Below are 26,102 nucleotides of genomic sequence, written 5' to 3' on the forward strand. Positions count from 1 at the left end.
AGGCTTGAAATAAACAAATACGATGAACCGACTGGGACATGGCTGCTTGTCGTGATTTCAATTCCCCCATTTTCGATGATCCTACTTTACTCCACAATTGGAACCAAAGAGCCTGTCCGAATCGAACTATCGTCGTCTTAGCAGCAAAGTGTTTAAATCAAACAGTTTGGGGTGTTTTTCTTTTGAAAATCATTTTGGTTTCCACTTCGGGCATCGTGCTTGGTTAACATCACATGTTATGTTCCCAACTTAAATGAGAATTGGCCCAATTGTGTGCACAATTAAACCCAGATTCCATCGTCAAACCTTTAATACTAATTCTGCCTCATTTCATTCTCTTTCCAATTGTTTCTTTGGACCCTCGAAATAATGCCATTGCTGGCAATATCTTACACGACCCTTCCACGCATTTGAGTATAGTTAATTTATAAAATTATAAATTTATACATATAAACAAATAATTCTAAAAAAAAATTAACTTTGAAGTTGACATGAATTATCATGGCTACCGGATTTCCAGAGGCTTTAATTTAAATAAAGTGAATGGAGTTTGCTTTTTAGAGGAAACATATCGAATGAAGTAAAACCGTATTTGTTGAGAAAAAAATAAAGACAAGTAATTTGCCACATCAACGTTTATACAAGTTCAACAACCTAATATGAATTTTTGGAATATGTTCTGCATTAGTATTATTTATTATATCCCAAAATATTCATATTTTTAATTTCCTACCAACATATTTATTTTAGTTCTAAAATACGAGTAGGTAAATGAGACATATATTAGAGTATCTACTGTATTTACATAAATAAATGGTTGTATTTAAAATAATGAAATCCGGTTTGACCTTGGTCAAATTTCAAGAAGCATTAACATGTAATTAGTCAATATTATTTGTTAATTTAAGTTTGTAAGTTCAGGTTCGAATCCCATCATTATCATTGTTGGTGGACAATGTCTAAAGTCTTATATAAATCTTAATTATATCTTAGGTATGCCATGGTAATCATCGTTGATCTAAATTTTATTATATCAAAAAAATATTATTTGTTAATTACTTGCAACTCATCACCATAAAATGATTAATATGTTTTTCTATGCCATTGTTTAGGCAAGGGATTAAATTAGTATATTGTTCAGGAAAAAAATCTTTATTCTATGTAACTAAAAAAAATGGACCCCAAAAAAAAACCAAGTCTGATGAAAATTTTCAGGTAGGAAAGTCTACAAGTCTCAACTCTCAATCCCTTGAAAACCCCATCCTTATAAGGCCCTGCTGAAGTGCTGATATGCAGCCTCCATTAGAAATCCCTTGAAATTTCATTTCACACAAATCTCAAACCATCAAAGGATGCCTCTTCAATCCCACCACCACTCCCCCTCGTTCCCTTCTTGTTTCCGGCCCTGCTTCACCGCTGATAGCAGCTTCATAGCACCTCCTCCACCGCCGCCACAAATCTCAGGTAAAACGGATCTTGCTACGAGTCTCTACAACACAAGTCTCGGCCTTTTTTCCCTTACCTGGTCACGAACTTTCCTTGGCCACTCTCTCCACCTCCACCTCCACCCTTCCTCTCACTACTCTCCCTCTTCTCCGCTCCCTCTCCCTGCCTCCCTTTCGTTCTCCACCCTCCATTTTCATCTGCATATTAAGCCCTTTATTTTTTGGAAGAATCATGGATATAAGAAATTGAGCAGCGCCACGGTTCCTAATGTTCAAGTCTTCTGGGACCTTTCTAGGGCCAAGTTCGGATCCGGGCCTGAACCCGACTCTGGATTCTATATTGCTATTGTTGTTGATGGAGAAATGGCGCTTCTTGTTGGCGATTCTGCCAGAGAGGCTTATGCCAAAACTAGAGCTCAAAAGCCTAGGGAAAGCCAAGCTCTTGTTTTGAGAAGAGAACACGTGCTCGGCAACAAAGTGTACAACACAAAAGCTAGAATTGGAGGCAAAAGTAGGGAAATTTCTATTGAATTTAAGGAGGAAGAGGATGGGGAACTGTGTTTTAGCATTGCTAACAAAAGGGTATTGCAAGTGAAGCGACTTAAGTGGAAATTTAGAGGCAATGAACGTATCGAAGTAGAGGGCGTCTTAATACAAGTCTCGTGGGACGTGTATAACTGGTTGTTTGATAATGATTTGAACAACGGGCATGCAGTTTTCATGTTTAAGTTTGAGAACGAAGGCTCTGAAATTCTTGATGGAGATTATCAGCATGATGGAGCCGATGAAGTAGTGGGTGCTTTCAACGAGAAGAATGGGGGCGTTTTGTGGCAGCAAAGTTCGTGCAGCTTTGGCGTCAATGGAATCGAGTGGAAAAAAATGAGGAAAAGCTTGTTGAGGGCTGCTAGAAGCTCATCATCTTCTTCGCTTTCGATGTCTTCGGCTTCCTCAGGAGGCAGCTCTTCCGTAATGGAGTGGGCAAGCGTGGAGGAGAGTGAGTTAAGTGCTCCTACTGGCTTCTCTTTGCTTGTTTATGCATGGAAGAAATAAAGATCCTCCATTGCCCTTGATAGTACTCTAATCCTTGGTTGATAATGTCGCTATTCGATTTCTCACTAACCCCATTTGTTCTTGAACATAGTACAATAAGAATGATACATTAGGAGAAAGAAATTATGGAGAGAGAGATTTATACATATAGATAGATCCAATCCTTTCCCCTGTGTTCTCGAAGAGATTACTGTTTTACGTGGTTCAGTGGTTCTATATTGAAATCATTATAATTGTTCTTTGTAAGTTTGCGGTAGTAAATTTGATACTCCCTCCCTGGTTGAGATCAAATATATCATACAGATTGAACGAGAGGCAATTGTTTCTTTATTTTGCTATTTCATGCACACCATTTTGTTCTTGGTTTTCATTGCTACATGCCAAGTCCCTTTTGCTGGTTGGACTGGTGCTTGTAATTGGAAATTCCCAAGTTTCCAACATTGGAGACGATGCAAGTGAGATGTGGATCTCGTTTGTTTTAAATGGGCTTCCTTGGGGATGCGTGTAAAAAATTATCAGCAAGGTTTGGATCCTACAACCTGCCAGACAAGCAGGCAACCCTCAATTGTGCTGACTTGACCCCGTCTTGGATCTCTGAAACTGAAAGTTACTTCGTCGGTCCGTAATCGTAAAACTTTGAGCAACAGAACAATGTCGTACTGCATCGAACGGCACACGAAGGCGGTTGGAAGTGGCCAACTTGAGTAGAGATTGACTGTCTGACAAAATGACTGTTTCCTTTTTCTCTGAGCTGTCTTTGTTTGTGGAAACTGGAAACCCAGTCTGTCTCGTACATTAGTGGCTATAAATTCTCTTTTAAAAAAAAACTTTGTTGGAGGAGATGACACTATTCAACTTTCCTTGTCGAGACTCGGAACTTGAATATGGTTTCACCTTTATCTTTGTTTCTTTCAAGACTTTCAATAAATAAGTAATTAACATGACGGGGTGACTTCAAATTTCCAACTCCAACCCATAAAGTTCAATAAATGCTTTTATAATGATCCAAAAAAATTAAACTGTGTCTTACGGTAAAAATTCATGTATCGGGAACCATCGAACGGTAAAATTTATTGCGGGGGTGTCAGAATGAGCCCGCTGGTTAAGGCCGGTAAACCATGGGTCTGCGTGCTTGTTTTAGGGGATTAAAAAGAAAAGGCTGCAAAGCAGTTTGCCTACTTGTGCTAAGATCGTGAAGGGGTCACGCGGTAGATGGACTTAACTGGTATCCACTTGCATCCTTTTGTTGCAAATTAAAAAAAAAAATCATTTGCCGCTTAAAGTAGGAAACGGAATCAAACAATACATACAGAAAAAAAAGACCATCCTTTCCTTTCCTTTCCACTATCTTTTCTTGGGTTTGGCTTTTGTAAATGACTGGTGATTGGTGAACCAACTGGGAATTAGCTCCAATCATTTGACAAATACCCAATTTGGTGTTCACTTATCGAAGTGTAAGAATCACGCTCAATTCTACGTCATCACAAACTTTAACTTCTCAATTTGCATCTAAATCCAACTGTCTCACCCATTGTTTGTTAAAGGGCGTTTGATCCTAACATTATTTGCAATAAATTTATATTTCAGAATCACATTTTTAAGGTTTGAGAAAGAAAACTGTAAGGTAATTTTTACACTATTTATTCCTAAATCAATTATAATAAAAAGCATCTATGAACCAAAATATAATCTTAGTTTTTAAATCGACCATTAGACGTGAAGTAAAATCTATTTTAATCCTATTAAAAGAAATCTATTTTAATGGGTAGCCTACTGTCCACGTGCAATTAGGAAACCCATAGCCATCTAATCAGCTGCGACCTGCATCATTGACTCTTGTGGCAACCGAGTGCGAGTTGAACTATATCCACATGTACCAGCCAAACCACTGTACGTTAGTTGAGACTTGGAAGCGGGAAGCAATTATCAGTGATGCCGCAAAATTAGAAAATCCACCCCCAACACAAAGGATACAACGTATTTGGGTACACAACATGGCATCTCAAAAAACAGTCGAACAAAGATCGGATTTTCTAATTACTTATTTGGGTACAACGTATTTGGGTACACAACATGCAATCTCAAAAACTCGTCTTAAAACCGTTTGCGAATGGAGTAAATTGAGTTGGGAGGGTCGTCATCGCCTCTATAATATTCTATCTGAATTAATCGATTAATAGATCGAATACCAGTGATTAATTAAAAAAATTATCTTAAAACGACGCATTTTAATGTGTTGGCTTTCGTTTCCAATGTTCATCGATCAATGAATCTCTGCCTATGGCACACACTTTGAAACGTGGAACCATTCAGTTGTCGGCAACTATGATTCTTCTTCTTGTCTGGGATTTACTAAAGCCGACAAATGTTTTATTGCTCGTCATGAAAATCTCGGTTCAAACGCGCCCCCGAGCTATTGAAATATACATTTGAGGGGGAAATATATGATGATGTCGGGTATTATTATAAAGGTTTGACATTTTCAAATAAATTAGAAAAAGAAATTCTGAATGGAAGCTTTGACAGTAAGTGGAAAATAATTTGGAAATGAGCGATGGAAAATAATTATGAAACCTTGTGACATCATCCTCTGTTAGATTGCAGAAACATGGCCCGTTCACATTGAATCCGCTTTCAATGAAGAAAACAGGATGGGCTGGACATCTGATGATCCTAAAACCCTGATTCGTCTTTGAAGTTTAAGCCCGGTTGATCCTAAAACCCCGAATCCATAACATAGATCGAGAAAACTCAAATAACCTACGCAGTCCAACAGTAAAGCAAAGATGGCTCGCTTCATTCGAACAGCTCAAAGAACATTCATCCCCGCTGCTTCGAAAACCCTAACTAACGACAGCCAATCACCAGCTTCACTACTCCGATTCAAAACCTATGCAACCTGCAAAACCCACGAATCGCCTTTCACAGCCAACGTCATCAGAATCCTAAGCAACGAGATCGAGTACCAGCTCGACTACTCCCCTCCCCATCGGGTAACTAATTGTTCCTATCGAAACGTTTGCTCCCAGATTTTAATTTGATTTGTTTCTTCCCAATTTATGTAGCCTGCTACGAGTTTCAATTCATTCACGGTTCAAGACCGGCCGGGAGAGAAGTGGATGACAATGAGGGCAAGATATGGAGACAATGAAGATATCAAATTAGAAACAACCATGTTTGACGGTTGTGCTTTTGTTCCTAAGCCCGGAGAAGATAGCACCGGGGAAAATGTGGTTCTTCACATTAGCTTGCTTGTTGATATATCCAAAGGTCAAGGATATCCTGAAATGGAATTTTTGTGCTCGGCTTGGCCCGATCGTTTAGAAATCCAGAAAGTTCATTTGCTAAATCGTGATAAGATTGTCATTAATCCGTATATGGGACCTGATTTCAGGTATAACTTGCTAGTTCGTTTACTACATTTTTCATTTTAATGATGATCGGCAAACTAAATTGTGTTCTTTTTCCTTCAGGAAAATGAATGGGGAACTTCAGAAGACACTTCGTGATTACTTGGAAGCAAGGGGTGTAAATAATGAACTTTGTCGCTTTTTGCACGAGTATATGACGAATAAGGATAGGATTGAACTCGTACAATGGTTGGGAAATGTCAAATCCATTGTGCAGAAATAGAATGAGGTTTGTTTATGAAATCTTGATGTCTACTCTGTAGATGTTCCTATGCGAGGTTCGCAAGATTTTTATTTAGGATCCTCTATGATTCGTGACCAACCGTTTTGAAACACTAAATACTAATTTATCATCATATCGTGTGGCATTGGCTTATAAGTTTTAAATCTTTTCTAAGCTGCAGAATTGTGAAGGTAATCGCAATCCCGTTGTGCAGAACCTTAGTGGTGCAGGTTAAAATAAGTGTTTGCGGATTATATATATATGTGGATAGACTCTTTTTTAGAACTTCAACATGTTCTCATCTAAATTTTAGGCCCTCGGCACCTTTTTGGTGCTTTAGCAATCATTGCAAAGTAATTGTAATTGCATTTCCTTATAGCATTCCTCAAACTGCAAGAGTTGATTCTAAAGTATGCAATATGCATTTCAAAGCATTATATTGTTAAGTAATTCGTAATTGCTGAATACATCAAACCTTCACCCTGGAAAGGCTTTTTCTTGATATCTGCAGGATTTATTTGATGGATGGAGGCATGTGCATGAGTAACCATAGGTACATAGCCTATTTTAGTACCATTAACTAAGGTGTTGCAATTTCCAGAACTTTCACTTGGTGTTGTAAGGCTTTAATCGTACAACCTAGTATAGTGTTATTCCACATTAGGTGCTTTGGTGTAAGAAATAATTAATTGCTCATTATTTACTTTTCTTGGTAGTAAACTCTTCCATTTAGATTACACTGATGATCAGGCCACATTGGCTCTGTGTATTCTTTTGATTAATACACAGGAGGATAAACTGAGAGTTGAGTTAATGTGTGTATAGTCCAGGCCTCCAGACAAAGGATTGATTAGTAATAGCACTGACTTTGTGAATTGTGATATGGTTGACTTCACTCCAGTTGATGCATTTCTTTCAAAAAGAAACGTAGAGGGCTACTTTCTTCATTCTCATTTTTACAGAGTAAGCTGAGATCCGAGGAAATCTGCAGGTGTGACTATCAAACTCCAACTGTTGGATTTGGATGAATCATTAGGCACTTGGTTATTTTTTCATATCAAATGGGATTCAAATAATCCATAGGGCTAGTTAGGAATGCTTATGGAAGTGTTTTTGATCCAAAATTCCGTCTCAAACGTAAAAGCATTCCCAAACAATTCATTTTCAGCAAAAAAAAAATCACATTTGAAACATGATTATTGACTCAAACTAAGACGCTGAAAAAAAGGGTGTTTTTTCGTTGGAAAAGCTCGTTTGGAAAAGTATTCCCAAACGAAGTATTACTTATTTTTTCATATCAAATGGGATTCGGATGAACCATTCGGGACTTGTTTTTTTTCCCCATAACAAATGAGATTCGGATGAACCATTTGGGACTGATTACTTTTTTGCATTTCACGTGTCTTCTGGTGGTAATTTGGGTTGAACTTGAAAATGACCCTTTTGTATTTAATTTTTTGAAAGTTGACCCCATGTTCTACAACGGGCAACTGTTCCCGAGGTTTGTCTGATTTGCTCTCGACTATCACTAAGCCTAGTTTCTACCCGACCTCCAGACCAATAAAGATCATTTGTGATTTGTGGATAAACTCAAATTTCTCCGTGTAATAAGAACTGAGCCATCAGGTTAGCTTGCTTCGACCAATACAAAATCAATCTATCCGATAAAGTAAAGAAGTCGCACCCCAAAAATTGCGAGTTTTCAAAGTTTTAGGTCAGTTTTCGAAATTCCCTGAAGTTCAGGAACTAAGCTCTAAATTTCACCTTCAGCTGACAGGAAAGAAAAAAAATAAGGGAAATGATGAGATTTTTTTAAGTGGTTAAGGGGATTTGAACCCCTGACAACAAATATGGTGTGTCATGCCATAGCCACTAGGAATATTTCTTAAGCATTCACCTGAGATTTTAAATCGGAAACTTCTGCTGTGAAGCATCTAAAAAACGGCGTGATCTGTTAAATAAATAATCGATTATGTTATATAATTTAATCGAAAATATTATCAAGTATAATAATATATTAAGTAGCGTTTATATAATGTAATAGGTAGCGCTTATATTGACATATTTTCTAACTAAACCTGTATATTTAAACCGGTAACATTGTAAATTTACCTATTACATTATAATTATCGAGTTTGATATTTTTGGAATTGATACAATTTTAAATGTATCGACACTTTATGCGTGCACCTCGTTGTGCTTTCATTTTGGGAAAAAAGTATCGACACATATTTAAAGAGTGTCGATACATAATGTAAACCTATTTGCTAATTAACCATTATATTTTTACTGGTTACATTGTAAATTTACTTGTTACATAATAATTATCGATTTCGATATTTTTTGGATCGATACTTTTCATAAATGCATCGACACTTATGCGTGCACCAGTTTGAGTTCTTCAATCAACAGTTTCAATGACACAAAATCCTAACCAAAAAAATAAAACTAAAACTGACCTAACTTTATCCTATAGAGATAATAAGAGTATATTATAAGCTTGCGTTGAGAGATATCTGTTTCTGGGTTTTTGTTCTTTGAGAAGCTGATAACATGGTGGGTTTCCCAATATTATTCTTTTGTTACTGCAAAGTTTTTGTTCTTTTCTTAATGAGTTTTGTTTAAAATATCCAACTTTTTGTATTAAAAATGAAAATTCTGAAATAAAAATGACCACACAAGCACAATTTTTTGTATCGATTTTGTCATTTCGAGACCGATTTTGTCATATTTTTACATGTTATATTGTTATGGATCGATATATTTTTATAAAGTATCGACACTTTATTGGCGCTATAACTTCTTTTCTTTTAAATTCCAAAAGTGTCGATACTTATAATAAAATATCGACACTTTCAACATATCTGGTAGCTCTTTACCGGTTTTGTCATTTCGAGACCGGTTTTGTCATACTTTTACATGTTATATTGTTATGGATCGATACATTTTTATAAAGTATCAACACTTTATTAGCACTATAACTTCTTCTCTTTTAAATTTCAAAAGTGTCGACACTATCAACATATCCGGTAGCGCTTTACCTGTTTTGTCATTTATAGACCGGTTTTGTCATTTTTTTTACTTGTTATATTGTTATGGATCGATACATTTTTATAAAGTATCGACACTTTCAATATATCCGGTAGCGCTTTATCTGTTTTGTCATTTATAGATCGGTTTGTCATTTTTTTACCTGTTATATTGTTATGGATCGATACATTTTTATAAAGTATCGACACTTTCAATATATCCGGTAGCGCTTTACATGTTTTGTCATTTATAGACCGGTTTTGTCATTTTTTTATCTGTTATATTGTTATGGATCGATACATTTTTATAAAGTATCGACACTTTCAATATATCTGGTAGCGCTTTACCTGTTTTGTCATTTATAGACTGATTTTGTCATTTTTTTACCTGTTATATTGTTATGGATCAATCTATTTTAATAAAGTATCGACACAAACCGACAAACTAAGTTTGCCGGTTGCCAATTTTTTTAATATTTCTTCATGATTTCCACCTATTACATTATTATTACTCGATATTTCCGATAGCGCTAAACCGAATTTATCAAATATCTTTTAATGTATTCGATAACGTCGTATATTAATCTGCCTTTCCTGAGACAATCCCTTTTAAATCCCAACAACCTTTTTCCCAAAAATCAGTTTGAGTCAAATCACTAACCTCAAAAAAATTCCAATTGTGTTTAACATTTAGTTGTCGTCTCACCACCGATTACCCTTTCCGAGCAAAACCCACTTGGATCAGTAACCTCGTCGTCGTCCAATTGTTGACCGTTGTTGAGTAAACTCCGATTGCTTTATATTTAATTTTCATCAACGTTTGACTGGTAATCTAAGTTGTTTAGGTTTGTGTTTGGTGTTTGGTGGTATTCCGGTTAATCGGTCGTCGTCCTTCTGCTGTTCACCCGCCACATGTGCTGTCGGCGCGCGGATCTTGTTCCCATCAAATTTTCTGGAAATCGAGTCATCTCGGTGAGTTAACACACTGAGTCAACTCAGCTAAACCAATTCAGACGAACTGAGCCAACTCGTTGATCTGGATCATTGACCTTTGACTTGGACCGTTAACTTTGACCCGTTACGTTGACGTTGAACAAAAAGTTAAGTTTTTTTTAGGGAAAAAATCTTATTTTATGTGTTTTGACTTTCTAAGTCCGAATATGAAGTTTGTTTATCCAATTTTAACTCGAAAGCCTCCAAATTGACTCTTGAACCTGAGCTTGCATACTTATTTTCATTAAATTGGTTAAAGATTGATAAGGAAATGACAAGGTCCGATAGAAGACTTTGGTTATGTTAGGTATACGAGATTCGCTCGACCGTACAACTGCTCGATCCAGCTCCTCCCAATCTGTTCGTTAGCATGAGCTGTGAATTCTCGATTTGTTCTGAAACTCTGTTAGATACTCTGTTCAACTCATTACTTCAATAGTAATTGTGTTCTGATCTGATTTAGGATTGAGTACTACTTTTGATCGTAGCAAGACCAATGCTCTGTAAATCCCTTATACCGACCCGTTTCGCGAGGTGTGTTCCTTGGGTGCTATATTTATCTGTTTTAAATATATATCATAACTTCCAAGTGCACATAATTGTGTTTATTGATTTTCTTGATTTTCCTAAATTTTGTTTTTATTGATATGAAGTTTCTTATTTGTTTGATATATGTTATATGAATTACTATTACTGTAAAATATTTGATTTCTGATATTACTAGTATTGTGTGAAAATTGCTTTACTAGATATTGTCCGGGTAGGTGTCTGGAGACTCTGAGGTTCAGTTAGCTGGTAATTCCTTTATGTTCTGATCTTTCATATTGGGCTTCTAGATCCTAGGTGTCTAGGCTAAGTCCTTATAGATGCTTGTTCTAGGGTATATATGGTGTACGGGTGGAGGGTAGATATTTGTTTTAAATAAACTTCACTGATATTCTTATAGTACTTTACTGAATTATTTTTTGAATTTTTCTATATGTTTTATATTGCACGTATTGGATCACACTGAGCTCCCTAGCTCACTCCCCTTTCGTTCCCCTTTCAGATATTTTGGATAGGCTCTCAGATCAGACACTTAGAGGATCGACACATTGCATGCAGTAATTTTGTTGTAATGTTTCAATCTTTCGAGCTGTCTTTATTTTGGTGAAATGTGCCTATATTTTAATATACTGATTTTTATCACGTATTTTATATCATTCATGACGAATGGATTATATTAACATTACTTAATGGTATTTTTAAATTAATTTACGATATTTCAGGTTATTTATTACTTGGTTTGAGTTTTACCATTATAACTATGTTTTTAAAGAAGTTATAATTTTTTAAAGTGATAAAAAATATTTTGTAAATTTTTATTGTAATAATCTTAACGCATAAGCTGAGTCTATGGTTACAAAAAGAAAGAAAAAACATATATTAAATATGATTGATTTATGGCATTTTATCATCATAAAATCAAACCTTTCTTAGATTGAGGGATTAGCTAGTAAAAGTGACACAGTACACGGTCCTTCACAAGCCCCAAAATCATGCCTACAAGTCTAAATTTGATCAGATCTTCCAAATTCAATGTAATTATAGCAGATTTCATGTAATCGTGTATAAAGTGAAACTAATGGATTGGTGTAATCATTCCTCCAAGAATTCCAGAAGTTATTTTTCTGGTTTTATTCTGTCAATTTAAAAGAGGTCTGGGGAAATCCTGGAAGTTCTTTTAATTGGGAGAATTCTCTCCAAAACACACATGTTACAAACTTACCAGTTTCCAGGTATTTGAGAAACAGCTCGAGAAAACGAGGGTTTAGAGAAAAGGATCAAGAGTTCCAGGTAAAAGCCAAACTACAAAACTTCTCTATCACCCAAAATATACATTGACAATTGCTACCAAAGAAATTAAGAGTGAACAATACTCTCAACCATAAACAAATACGTGTATTTATACATGTTCTTAAAAACATTACTCAATTTAGAGCTTGAGGGATAGGTCAACGATTTGTATCTCTTCCTGCTTTGTCTTGAGACTACCTCCACCTGACCACCAACAACTGCTAATCACATCATCAGCTGGAGAACCCATCGTCGTTCTCATTACGTTGAACCTACCGACATTAGCTCGACTCGTTGATCCTGTTGTGATTGCAAGGGAATTCTCGGTCGACAACTTCCCTATTGCCGGTTGTTGGTCTATAGGATGCCTAGACCAACTCTGGTGTCCATACACATTTCCAGACCCTGCTGATGAAGAAATATGAGAAGGTTTATGGATCATCGAATGCACCTGAATTCCCAAAGATCTGTTATATGCGCCGTGTAGGGGAAGAGAAACCAAGCTAGGATAGTGGTTGTGGTGAAAATAAGGGTGCCCAAAAGCCGCGGCTGAGGCTGCTATATGAGCACCCATCCTTTGCCCTCTTTTCACCAGAGTCCTCTCTCTTTTATGAGCGTTTTGGTGCCCCCCAAGAGCTTGTGAACTGTAGAATTTCCTTTGGCAATAGGTGCAAGAGAAAACTCGTTGCTCACCGTTCGTTGGCTGGGATGTTTCTGCTGCTGCACCGTCAGTTGAACCTGCTGCGTTCAATGAGTCGATTAGATTTAGTTCTTTATTGAGCCCACGATCACCACAACCACTTGTAGTTAGCTTTAGATCTAACTGGAGACTGGGTTTCGCCTCTTGTTCTCGATCTTTGATCACTTCATTTGAACCTGGAGAGGCCTCTATGCATGAGGTAGTACTCTCAGAAAGACTATGTCCTTTCCCTAGAGATTCCATAGGAGTCTTTGGCACACACTCAGCTATGTTGGGTAGACGATGAAATAAGTTTTGTTGATGGCATAAAAGATTAAAAATCTTCCTTTTTTTTGAAGGCAACCAAATGCCTTTTGTGTGCAAATAATGATATATAAACCAACAGTGTTTTCCTTTTTTGAAAAGAAAGAAAGAAACATTGGTAGGTTTCTTTGCTTTTGTCACTCACATGAAAAGCTAGCTTTAATTGGAACTCCACAATGTTAGTTGTTTATATCCCCAGAAACAATTTAGTTCCCTTCTTTCATCTCAGCACTACATTATGCCCTTTTGACTACTTTCTATTGGTAATCAGTGATCATGATTGCTACACCCGAGGGACACTTTTTTCCAGGTTCATTCTTGACTTCCTTTATAAAATGGTAGAGGTATTTGCCACCGTATCATATTTATTATAATTACCACGGTTATGATATTATGATATATATATATATATATATATATATATATATATATATATATATATATATATATATTCAGTTCAAAAGTGACCATTCATGGGATAACGAGAACATATTATAAATATTTAAATTATACGATAATTTAAAATTTTCAATAGTGTGCCACCAACCCATCTCAGACAAGCAGAGGCGCCATGTCCCCAACCAGTTACTTTGAACGTGCACCTCTACGCATTTCTTGGATGTTTTGCCCTATTCTTTCCATGCTTTGTTGCTATTATTATCGAATAAAAGGCACAAACACTAAGAGTGATTTGATTGAACGCTAATTGAGGGATTGGTGGGGGAAGAGTGGGCTCCGTTTAAGGACATAGATTATCTATATAAGGTTATGAATCGTAAAAGGAGAAAAAAAAGTAAGTTTAAGTTTTATAATTGATGTTCGATGTGTGATTACAAAACTTAAGCTGTCGTATTTGGACAAAATGGCCGACAAAGAAATTTTGGGGGGGGGGGGGGCTGATGTGGTAGCACTCTTGCCATTGGAGTTATGATAGTGCCATCTTATTTTGTTTATATAATTATTGATTTACCATGAACAAAACCCCAAAGGATTAATTAAGTCTTGAGATAAGCCTAACTTTTATAAGCTTTTATATATACAATTATTATTACAAGCAAGTGTTATTTTAAGCAACTATATGTCATCCAACCTTAACCCCACAAACAACCCACATGATTTTATAAGCAACTAATTGTCTGATAAATAAATTCGACAGTATCTCTTTTTTAGATTTCTTTGTTCCAAATCTACAATTAAAAAATGCAATTAAGTTTTTATAGGTGATTTATATGATATTCTATGTTTAGATTTTTTATTATCTAATATTTTCTTTTATCATTAAAGTCATTCAGTATGTTCTTCAAACAAAAATCGTGACATGAGATTCTCTAAAAGGTCATCCATCCTAATACTTCTATCATCCAAACACGTTTAATTACGAAATTTTGATAGGATACGATGCACGGGTACGATTGCACTCTACTCTTATTAGATTTAATATGGCTTGAAAGGGTCATACATACATTAAGCGTACAGCAAACATGTATCATAAAATTTAACAAAGTAATTCTTTAATCGTAGGCCGAATTCTTCCTTATTGCACTGAAGCTTCGTTTGTAAAACGACGACAACAAACTATTGCAAGTATTTATAGTCTTACAGGAAACTAAACTATTCCTTGAATTTGCTCATTTTTTCTTTCCGGGTAAAAGAGTAGAAATCTCTGTTTTGAAAACCGGACCGGCCGGTTTAACCGGGAACCGTTGCTTAGTTTGGTTTAATCTAAACCGGTTGAACCGCTATTAGTGGACCGACCAGAACCGTTCGAACCGGACCGGTTGAAAACTGGGAAAAACCGGGATTTTGTTTTTTTTTTTAAAAAAAAAAATTAAACCAAACAATGTCGTTTGTTAAACGAGACAAGTCGAAATCGAGTATTGCTGAGCTCGACTCGAACTTGAAAACTTTAAAAGTAAGCTCAACTCAACTCAAACTTACAAGCTAAAAATTATCAAGTTCAACTCAAACTCGAAATATAATATTGAAACTTGAACTCAAAAAGGCTTGAACTCAAAAAAAAAATTAGAAGATCGATTGAAGCCTAAAATTCGGCTTGATTGAGTGAAAGAATAGTCACTCAAGCTCACCAAAAGGCTCCATGATTTGAATGTCAAATTACCTATATTATTTATAGAGTTGTGACGCGCTTCTATGTTTCTTAGCAATGTAAGATTGTTTTGTTCTTATATTTTTACTCTTTAGACTTTTGGGATGCTCTTCTATGTTTCTTAGCCATGTAGGATTGTTTTTAAAAAAAATTAAACCAACATATCATTTGTTATGATTTTTTAACCCCAAATTTATTTTTTAATTATAGTATATTATTTATTATTTAATATGTTTACCTTAATATTATTTGTAGTTAATTTGAATAATTTTGTTTCACTGATTTTATGGTTTTTAACTTATATATGTTATGACTTGCTTTGAATATGATTGTGATATAAAAAATTATTTTTATTTAATATTTTTGGTATTTTTATTTAATTTTTTAAATTATTATGACGTCGTCCGGTTCGACCGGCTGAACCAGTGAACCGGTAGCATGACCGGTCCGGTCCTAAAAACCATGGTATAAATAGAAAAAAAAAAAACAGGATGGAAACGTTTAATTGAGTTGGTGGTTGGTCTTTTTTCAAGAGGACGATTCGATCCATTTAAAAAGCAAAAAACATGAATAATACAGTTTACGTTATGGCTTCACCTTATCCATTGAAGTGTTGTGACTGAATGAAATCTCAAACACCCACGTTGCTGTGGTGCCTTTCTCCATGTCTTGTTTTCAGGCACAAAACATTGTTCGGCTCCTTGCACTTTCTTCCAAATTTGGCTGCTTCTACTTATCCACTTCCCCCAATGAATTTAGTTCAACCACTTCGAAGACCGAATGCAATGTACAAACAGAACCCTCCAAACTCCAACAGCAACGTAACATAGAACGTCGGCATCACCATGCACCCCTCTAGGTTCGTGCGCATTCAAAGGTCAAAATCAAGATTTTTCCTTTTGCTCTCCTGACTCAAATCATGCCTACCCTGAAATCAACAACTCTTTTTTCCACGATTTGCAAACAGACGTCAAACTTTTCCCAAACCTTTTAGCATTACCCCATTGGACCAACAAAAGTTACCCCAACTCACGGGCGGGTTAAGGGTTTCAACCTGGTGGAATGGGTACGATGATGTTTGGTCCGGTATAAGTGGAGGGAGGGTTCGGTTTACTTGACTAGGTATGTCTTTGGGTCTCTTCATATTCTAATACTAAATAAAGCCAGATGATCTTATTCTCGATCTTCTTTCATTTTTTTTCTTTTCAGACTCATACAGATGTCTTCTCAAATATTTTTCAACTACCATTGTTTTCTAATTGTTCTTCACCTAAATCAAATTGTTGAATTGTTATTGTTTACGACCACTAAATGTTCCTTCCAATCATTTGTTATATATTAACATATATTATTTATAAATTTTGTGTTGATGTTAAATTTATTGATTATATATTACAATTTAAATTTTAAAATTTATTTGGATATTTAAGAATAAATACGAGAACAATATAATAAGTTTATAATTTTTAATGTTTTGAATGTAGTAATTTGTTTTTTTTTTGTTACAGACTGTAGTAATTTTTTAATCACATAATAAACTCAAAAAGGCCAAAAAGTGAAGTACAGAGAATAGGCAAAATGTATTAGAATTATTGGGGGAGACGAAGAATGCAGTTAACCAAAATAGGAATAAAAAATAAGTGTATTCTTAGAATCACTAATTAATTGAGCAGGTAAAATATTTATATTGTTTTGTTTTGTTTTATATAAATTTAAATTTGATATTTATCAAATAAAAAACAAATTAATTCTTTATCGCGCGGATAAGTGACCTGGGTGGTAAAAGAATTATTGTTATTTCTTGAGGTCCCAGATTCAAGTACAAAAAATACTAGGGGTATGACCGTTCAATGTTATATAATTGAAAATTATCTTTAAGCAAATATTTTTTTGTACGGGTAATGTTAATAAAAGTGTCTTCATTATTTGTTACGAAGCTTTCGTGGTACTATTAATCACTGAAGAATCTAAAGATTAATTTGATTGTTTATTTTCTTATCAATTTGACAAATTTGGACTCGTTCGACGCTGATCAGATACATTATTAATCAGATAAATGGATAAAAGTATTAAATTATACCTTGGCTTAATAAAAAAATTATTTAAATTATATCTCTAAATTACATCTCTTTTCATCATTAGGTGTTTAATTTTTTTAATTATTGCAAACATTTAATGTTATAAATATTAATCGTTAGGGGTGATCGCCCAGGGCCCTCTTTCACAAGTCCTGTAATTTTCTTATTATATTTTTATTTTTATAATTGATTACTTTAATTTTCTATAACTTTTTATATTTATAATCCAAGTTTTTAATTTTTTTAAACCATACTTTTTTATCTTTATAACTGATGTCTTTAGTTTTTTTTCAATCTCACTTTTTTTCATTTATAATTGATGATATTAAGTTTTTTAATATCACTTTGTACCTTTATAATTAAACTCCTAATTTTTCAATCTTACTTTCTACTTTTATAATTGAGGTCCCTAATTTTTAATCTAACCTTTTACTTTTATCATGGAGGCCCCTACTTTTTTTAATCTTACCTTTTACTTATATAATTTAGACACTTAATTTTTTTTCAATCTCTCTTTTTCAATCATTTAATTATTTCTGTAATGCTCCGAATTCCGGGTTAGTAGTTAAGGTCAACCCGAGACCCATAATTTGAACCAAAGGACCTATTAAAATAGCTTGGATCAAGTTCGGTAGCATTTGGGCTTGATTTGGTCCCAATAAAATTTTTAAAGGTGGTTGGGTTTTTATGAAATGAAAAGTAGAGGGACATAAGGAGCAAATCTCCCATTTTTGTTTGAAGATGAAAACTCCCCCTATTTTATGTATGTTACGTGAACCACTCCCCAAATATCCTACCAAACCTTCTTCTTCATCTTTCCATCATTTTCTCTTCCTCTTCCCTTCCAAAAATCAAGAGTTCCAAGCATTTCAATTCTAGTTTAGTTAAGCCAAGGTAAGAGTGTGAATCATCTTCTTCAAGCTTCAATTTAAGCTCTATTTTATAAGCTTTTAACCATAGGTTTAAGAGAATTTATGGATTCTTTATGGTTTGTGGATATATTCAAGTTCTAGGAAGTGCTTCTATTTCAATCCAATCCCTTAGATAATTTAGTAATCCATTTTTCTCATCTTGATTAGAGAAAGAAGTAGGAGAGAGCTCTAGAGCAAGAGAAAAGGAAAATCCATCCCTTAATTGAGTTGAGGCCTTCTAGTAATCAAGCAATCAACATAACCACACTTACAACTCCTTTATGCTTTTTAGTGAGTCATTATAAATGCAAGATAGCATATGAGTTAAGTTTAAAGCTCGAGGAGCATTGCCATGGTAGATTTTATTATTTTTGTTTTAGATACGTTTTAAAGCCTTATTTGTGACCCTTATTGATCACATAAGACGTTAATAATAGTTGGGAACCTTAAAATAGCAATGTTGGTGAGTTTGAATATAGAAATTGAGCCTAAATAAGGCCATTTCGAACAGGGGTATTAGTATTATAAGAACATTATTGATACTATTCTTGCTACAGGAATAAATTTTCTTAAGTTATCGAAGGAGTATCAATACTTAGAGGGAAAGTATCGGTACTGGGGCATTTTTGAAAACATTGAAGCCAAATTTAGTATTGATACTCATGGAAGTATCGATACTCCTATGGAGTATCGATACTGAGGAAATTTTCATAACATCGAATCAAAAATTAGTATCGATACCCTAGTTAGTATTGGTACCCCAAATTGGAAGTATCGATACTAGTTAAGAAGTATCGATACTATCTCATCAGTTGCAAACCGAGTAAATTATCAATACCTAAAGAGAGCTATCGATACTAAGGGATCAATATAGATATCAAAGGGCAGTATCGGTATCATCGTACATTTTGGGTCATAAATTTTTTTCTTAAGAGATTTTAAGGGAGAAATGAGGTTCCCAAGAAATTTTTCATTGCTTTCAAATAAGATTACAAGTGAAAACAATAATAATGTTAAATTACACTTAGAAATGAGATAGATTAGGGTGACATAAAGACAATTCTTATAAACAAAGAAAAAATAAAGATGTGAGATAAAATGAAAATATTAGTGACAACAACTAGCACCAAGACTGTGTCGTCGTTGCTCATGAAAGACAAAAAGGAAATAAGATTACAAGTGAAAACAATAATAATGTTAAATTACACTTAGAAATGAGATAGATTAGGGTGACATAAAGACAATTCTTATAAACAAAGAAAAAATAAAGATGTGAGATAAAATGAAAATATTAGTGACAACAACTAGCACCAAGACTGGTGTCGTCGTCTGCTCATGAAAGACAAAAAGGATTGAGGTAGAAAAAATATATTGGTATTTTATCTTTTAATATATATATATATATATATATATATATATAATATATATATATATATATATATATATATATATATATTGGTGTGTTTTTGTATAGAAAGTCGCTAGTTTTATTAAAAATAGAAAATATCTAAAATTAAAATAAAGATTTACAAGCATAACCGTAAATTTAAAATTTAATTATGATTTTTTCCTATTATCATTGAGACAAAAACTAGTCACCTAGATCACATAAGGATCAAAGAAGGAAAAAGTTAAAAAAACCTAACCAAAAAGCTCGAACAATATAAAGATAAGAACAAATCTGACTGCATCGGCAAACGAATCATAAAAGGGGATGAAACTACCGAATGATCACCGACAAATCGCAAATCAGAGTTGAGCGACGAGAGAAAACTATCTATGAATACAAAACGCATATCCAAATCAATCCAAGGGTCCAAAGCAGGGAAGATCAAAATGATAACAAGTAAGTGTCATCTTGATCAATCATGACGATATCAAATCCAACCCTGAGAAAAAAGATAAACGAAAACATATAAAAAAACCAAAAAACTACCAAAAGTCACAGATAAACTTGCCACAAAAACAGATATAAACATGTCACAAAAATATAATTATTCTTATTAAAAAAACTAAAAAAAATAAAGAAAAAAATAATCGATGATCGGTAACTAACATCAAAACTGGTGTCGCTGCTAACTAAACAAAATCAAAGAAGAACAATTTAATTCTATCTATAAAAAAATGACATAAATTATAAAGGAAAAAATGAAAAGAGGGGAGAGGGTGAAAGGAGAGAACGATATATATTGGTGTTTTAGTGTGTTTTTTTGTCATATCCTACATTGCAGAATCATGGGTTATTTTCATAACAGAGAAGTTAATCTCTGTGTATAAAGCAAAAGTTTAAATGATCATAGTATTATGATTAATTGAATAATTATGGATTTTTTTATTTAATTAAAAGTCACGAAAAGAATATGAACTTAAAACAAAATCCGAAAATTTGCAATTTATTTCCTGAATGTCATTCTGGACTTACTAATCATCTTCCTTAAAATACTTCCTCTCCTTCTAAATTAACTCGTTAATCCAATTTTTTTTAAATTAGCTCGTTAATGATAACCTAAATTTGTTCCCCCCCCCAAGGCCCCCACCCACAAAATTATCTGTCTCAGTTCTTTTCTGTCCTTCATAGTTTCTGGGTTTTATATGTGTTAATGTTTCCCGAAAGAATAAGGAACCGTAGAAGATGATAGGAGAGCGAGTTATCATTGACAAAAATGATCAGTTTCCTGTTGGCATGCGAGTTTTGGCCGTTGACGATGACCCAACTTGCCTTTTACTACTTCAGACCTTGCTTCGTAGATGCCAGTACAATGGTTCGTTCTTTTGTATTTATTTGCTTGCGTTTATAGGAATGGGTTCAAGCTTGTGTGATTTTTCTTGTCGAGTATTTGCAGTTGTTTTGTATGTTGCCGTTGGTTCGTTTCCATCAAGGTGAAGTCCCTGTGAAATTTGGGACTTAATTCATCGTTTTTGCTTTTTTGAAAAACTAGAAAAAGGTGTTGCTTTTCTGGTTCTCTTTGATTTTGCAGATGGTTGTCACCGTTTAAATGCGGTTTTGTTATTGATTTGGTGACTTCATGTTCTTCGATCCTGGATTCTTTTTTCTACGAATCATGGTTCAATCTTTTTATTCTGCTATTGTTCAGATATGATTCAGTTGAGTGTATTAGTCGATCTTAAATCATTGAAAGTGTTAAAGAAAGATGGTTCATTTATTGTGAAAATTTTTATTTGCAGTTACCACAACAGGTCACGCTATCACAGCATTGAAATTGTTGAGAGAAAACAAGGAAGAGTTTGATTTGGTTATCAGTGATGTCCATATGCCCGACATGGATGGTTTTAAGTTACTCGAGCTTGTGGGGCTTGAGATGGACCTGCCCGTCATAAGTAAGCTAGTAATAACACTATTAGCTTTTTGTTTTTTCGTCTTCATCTACATTCTTTAGGCATTTTTTGTCATGATAAATTCCATGTTTTGACCTTACAAAATTTGGGGGGAAATTCAGAATTTTTTTATTTTGGACCACTTTCCATAACAGTGCTGACAATTCATGAACTTGTTTTGTTCCACTTTATGTTACAGTTGTCGGAACAATCGAATCTCTATTTTAACTAATTATAATAAAAAATGCTTTCAGTGTTGTCTGCAAATGGTGATACCAAGCTTGTCATGAAAGGGATTACACATGGGGCTTGTGATTATTTGTTGAAACCTGTTCGAATAGAGGAGCTGCAAAATATATGGCAACATGTGATCAGGAGGAAGAAAGTCTGGTCTAAATCTGGCAGCATAGACAAGCCTCTTATTGACGGTGATGATGCTGCAGGGACCAGAATGAAGATGAGGATGAGGAGTGTGATGAAAGTGGGCATGATAACGAGGAATGTCCCAAAAGAAACCTCGTGTTGTTTGGTCAGGGGAGTTGCATCGTAAATTCATTGCAGCAGTTAATGAGTTGGGAATTGACGGTATGTTCAAAGCTTTTTTTCAGTTTTGGCTACATACTTGGCATAACTATTATTACTGTTGTTTCTAATGTGTGGTATCTCTTATTGTTTAATTACTTAGGAATCTACTAATGCATGCATCTTTTTAATTTTAACATTTTGTGCGGTTTTAATGCAGAGGCTGTACCTAAAAAGATACTAGAGTTGATGAATGTTGAAAATCTTACCAGAGAAAATGTTGCCAGCCATCTCCAGGCACTATTTTTTGTGGTTGCAGAAATTTAGGCTGTACCTAAAAAGATACTAGAGTTGATGAATGTTGAAAATCTTACCAGAGAAAATGTTGCCAATGTCATTGGAACTCAATGAACTACAAAATAACAGGGTTGTTAGCCGCATTGTGCAGCTACCATCTGTTGATGATACAACTGTTTTTCCTGTTTCTGGCAGTCTAATGGTTTCAGGATGCTATGGCAATTCACAGTTTGGTGTTACAAACAGCCCCTTAATTTTAGAAGGAAGCTCTCAGCTGGCGTCTTTACATGCTAGTAATTTGGGAGGCAGTGTTTCTGCAATGGGATTCCAGGATGGGACTACTTCATCCGACTTTACTTCCATAGCTCCTCCTCCCAATCAATTGCAGGATTCGAAAGCAGATATACATGGCCATGCATCCACAATCCTCTGTAATTCAGGACAAGTAGTCAGAAACATGGGCCAATTATTGGATCAAAATAACCCAATTTTCAACAGAAACATGAGTCTTTATTCTGTCAAACCATCGAATTTTGTTGATCCATTATCCATCAATTATAATAAAGGTGAAAACTTGTCTACGGAGCCATCAGTTATTGAAAGGGAAGGGTATCTTATGGTCCAACCTAGGGCACAGGGAAGCTACATACTTGATAATTTGGAGCCATCAGATATGGAGAAGGATGGATACGTTATAGTCGAACCTAGGCCACTGGGGAGTTACGTTTCTGATAATATTGGCTCATTGGAAGATCTGGCAAGTGCAATGATGAAACGGGTAAGAATCATATCTAATTTCTTTAGCTGATGTTTGAATTACATGTTCATAGTTCCAGCCATCAAATTAGCCTGTACTTTAGGTACTCAAGGATATGGACGCATTTATCATTTTAGGCAACATTTCTTAAACCGAGAATTGATCATTTTCTTAAAAAATTCATAATCAATCTTCCTATAATATGCGAATGTTTTTCTTTGAAGTCTATACCGCTGAGTGTTTCATTTATTCCATCAATCGTTTTATGGCATAGTTTCCTGGTAAATTCTCTCGTTTTAGAAAGAAACTAGATGAGTCTGAAGAAGTTATTAGCTTTATCTGTTTAAGTAAACCGCTTAGTTGCTGTTAGATATTGGTCACCGATAACGATATCTGCATCAAAGCTGCATATTCGTTTTGGACCTTTTATGCATAGATTTATGGTGGTGAGTAATATCTTTGTTTCGATGCAGGGCCAAGATAAAGCCGAAGCGACAGAGTGATTCTTGGTGCAATGCTTATTCTCTCGGGACTTGTATTTAAGATGAGAATGTAGCCACATGCAGCAACTGAAAGATCTGCAATGCAACTGTCGTAACCGGTTTTCGTCCGGGCACGAAATATTTATTTTGGCGGGGAAGTTGATGTGAATAAATAATTTTGAAAATAATTTGGGAGTCGCCATCGGCCTTTTGGGTCAGGTAGGTCGAATACCTAAAAATTATTTTTTTTAAAGAGTTTTAAGAAACACTAATAAAAATGATCTGATCTGCGTTTATAACCAAATTCGTTCTTTTAATAAAAAAGGGATTCGTGGTCGGTTACGTTTAGGGAAGGATTAGCACCCCTACAACGCCCAAAATTGGTACTTTTTAATTATAAATTGTCTCTATTATTAAAAATTCACAAAATATTTTTTTTTTAATCTTATTATTTCAAAATTATATAAATATTATTTATTTAAAAATCTGAAAAGAACTTCTAGGTACCTTAAGACAGCTATTTCTTTGATATTAATAAATATTAATTTAAATAATATTAATTTTTTTAATTTTAAATATCAAAATAGGACATCCAGTTGTATTAAGACTGTCCTTTTCTTTGATATTAAAAATAAATATTCAAAAATTACTATTTATTATATGTATATTTATGAATATATAAAATATTTAACAATATAATAAAATAAAATCACTAAAACAATATTTTAAGCAGTAAAATGAAAACATATAAATAACTAAATTATAATAAAAAAAACTAAATCTAATTACTAATTAATTGAAATATAGGGTTTAAATATTTTATTTCTAATTTAATAATTTAGTGACTAAAATGAAATTATTTAAAATTCAAATTTTATAATAAAATTAATTAAAATATGAACTAGGGATAAAAATTATTTATTAAAATTAAGGGATTAAATCTGTTATTTATCCTAAATATATTATTTTAATAAAAAGGACTAAAATAATAAAATTAAAATTCAAAGACTGAATTAAAATTATTATAAATTCAGTTTAGTGACCAAAATGTAAAATTTACAAATACGAAGGACTGCGGAGGTTTAACTATTTCATAATTACGCATAGTCCTTCCCGAAACGACGTCGTTCGGGAAGGACTATAAGAGTCCAAACCGGCTGGCCGAAGGGCCAGCCATTTCATTTTTTTTTTTATGAAGCAAAGAGAGAGAGAGCCAGAATTCTCTCTGGCCTCTCTCTAGATTCCTCCCCGGAGGGAATCCGGCAGCCGTCTGTCGTCGCGAGTTCTGCCGGCCCCGCCGCGGCCACCGTCTTCGGTGGCCGGAAAAAATTTTTTATCCTAAATGTAGACGGACCGTCCTAATGACGGTTCCGATGTTTTTTTTCGTTAAACGGCTCCCATCGGAGCAAATCTACAATAATACCTTCGGCTTTTCGAAGTTTTGGTGAGATCCGGTGACGGTTGGGGCTCTCCGATGACAGGGTAAGCTTTTGCCTCTCTTCTCTCTTTTTTCCTTGTTGTGGTTGATGCTGACTGAGATCGTTGGTTAGTTGTGTTGTTTTTTTTTTCTTTTCTCTGTGTTTTTTTTCTTCTCCGTTTTCTGTTTCTGTCTCTGGTTTCTGTCCCTCCCTTTCTGTCTTTCTTTTTTCTTTTTTTCTTTCGCAGATGGGTGGTGGCTTTTATAGCCACCACCGGTGTTCGTCTCAGACCGGTCCGAAAGAGGTTCTTCGGTGAGTCACCGGACTTCCAGTGGTGACTCACCATTTTGGGCAAGACGTGTGCGGCTGGAGTGGGTGTGGCGGTGAAGGCTTCTAGAACCAACAGCAGCGGCGCTGGGACGTGTCCCTAGGGTATAGATACCCTAGGGTTTCCTCTGGCAAATGGTGGACCGTTGGATCAAACCAGATCCAACGGTTGGAATTGAAGATGGCGGCTGAGGATGATACAAACCCTAAATTGGGTTTAGGGTTTACTGTAGGGGGTCTGGGCCATTGTTTGTAATTGGGCTTCCATTCGGCTTGTAATATTTATTTATATATGTATTATATTTTTAATAAATAATAATAATAATAACAATAATAATAATAATGATAATGATAATAATAATAATAATAATAAAAAAAAATATTAGTATCTTCAGCTGCCCCTCTTTGCTCATTCTTGTGTTAACAAGAATAGAGCAAAGATGAAAAGATAATAAAATTTTTTATCCATTTGACTTTACTTTGATCATAATGGAGATATCGAATAAATTCTTCTCTTTCTCCAGATAAGTTCTTCTTATTATGAACTTTCTGCTGGGGATGATGATGACCTCCTTTCTGTGATAGAGTCATTCAAAAGGTTGAATAAGCTCTTAATGAGTTCTTCTCATTATGAACTTTCTCTAGAAAGGCTGATGCTAATCTATCTCCTTCTGCGATAGAATTATGCAAAAAGTTGAACAAGTTCTTCTTATTATGAACTTATTCTTTCTTCTTCAGATGACGAGTTCTTCTCATTATGAACTCTACCTGGCAATGTTGATCAATTAAATGATGAATTCAAGCAAAAGGTTGAACAAATTCTTCTCATTATGAACTTCTTCTTCCTTCTTCAGATGAGTTCTTCTCATTATGAACTT

General features: G+C 34.6%; 4 protein-coding genes across 4 annotated transcripts; 3 read left to right on the forward strand and 1 right to left on the reverse strand.

The window, feature by feature from the left end:
• The first annotated feature begins 1,290 nt into the window (after positions 1-1,290).
• LOC120194076 lies at positions 1,291-2,621 on the forward strand. Its single transcript, XM_039196470.1, has one exon. The coding sequence runs from the start codon at positions 1,353-1,355 to the stop codon at positions 2,493-2,495; it is 1,143 nt and encodes a 380-aa protein (XP_039052401.1). The 5' UTR covers positions 1,291-1,352; the 3' UTR covers positions 2,496-2,621.
• Positions 2,622-5,270: 2,649 nt separating this feature from the next.
• Positions 5,271-6,413, forward strand: LOC120193931 (uncharacterized protein At2g39795, mitochondrial). Its single transcript, XM_039196352.1, has 3 exons — positions 5,271-5,488; positions 5,561-5,889; positions 5,969-6,413. The coding sequence occupies exons 1-3, from the start codon at positions 5,282-5,284 to the stop codon at positions 6,126-6,128; spliced, it is 696 nt and encodes a 231-aa protein (XP_039052283.1). The 5' UTR covers positions 5,271-5,281; the 3' UTR covers positions 6,129-6,413.
• Positions 6,414-12,018: 5,605 nt separating this feature from the next.
• On the reverse strand, positions 12,019-13,030 carry LOC120193916 (zinc finger protein 3-like). Its single transcript, XM_039196337.1, has one exon. The coding sequence runs from the start codon at positions 12,927-12,929 to the stop codon at positions 12,126-12,128; it is 804 nt and encodes a 267-aa protein (XP_039052268.1). The 5' UTR covers positions 12,930-13,030; the 3' UTR covers positions 12,019-12,125.
• A 7,687-nt stretch (positions 13,031-20,717) lies between these two features.
• LOC120194226 (two-component response regulator ORR22-like) lies at positions 20,718-23,500 on the forward strand. The gene is given in 10 exon segments (XM_039196604.1): positions 20,718-20,847; positions 21,272-21,424; positions 21,676-21,861; positions 21,864-21,920; positions 21,923-22,006; positions 22,164-22,234; positions 22,236-22,281; positions 22,321-22,884; positions 22,972-23,018; positions 23,471-23,500. Coding segments are annotated over 10 exon segments (1,368 nt in total).
• Positions 23,501-26,102: the final 2,602 nt, after the last annotated feature.

The sequence above is a fragment of the Hibiscus syriacus genome, unplaced genomic scaffold, assembly GCF_006381635.1.
Source record: "Hibiscus syriacus cultivar Baekdansim isolate YM2019G1 unplaced genomic scaffold, ASM638163v2 tig00116997_pilon, whole genome shotgun sequence".
NCBI lineage: Eukaryota > Viridiplantae > Streptophyta > Magnoliopsida > Malvales > Malvaceae > Hibiscus > Hibiscus syriacus.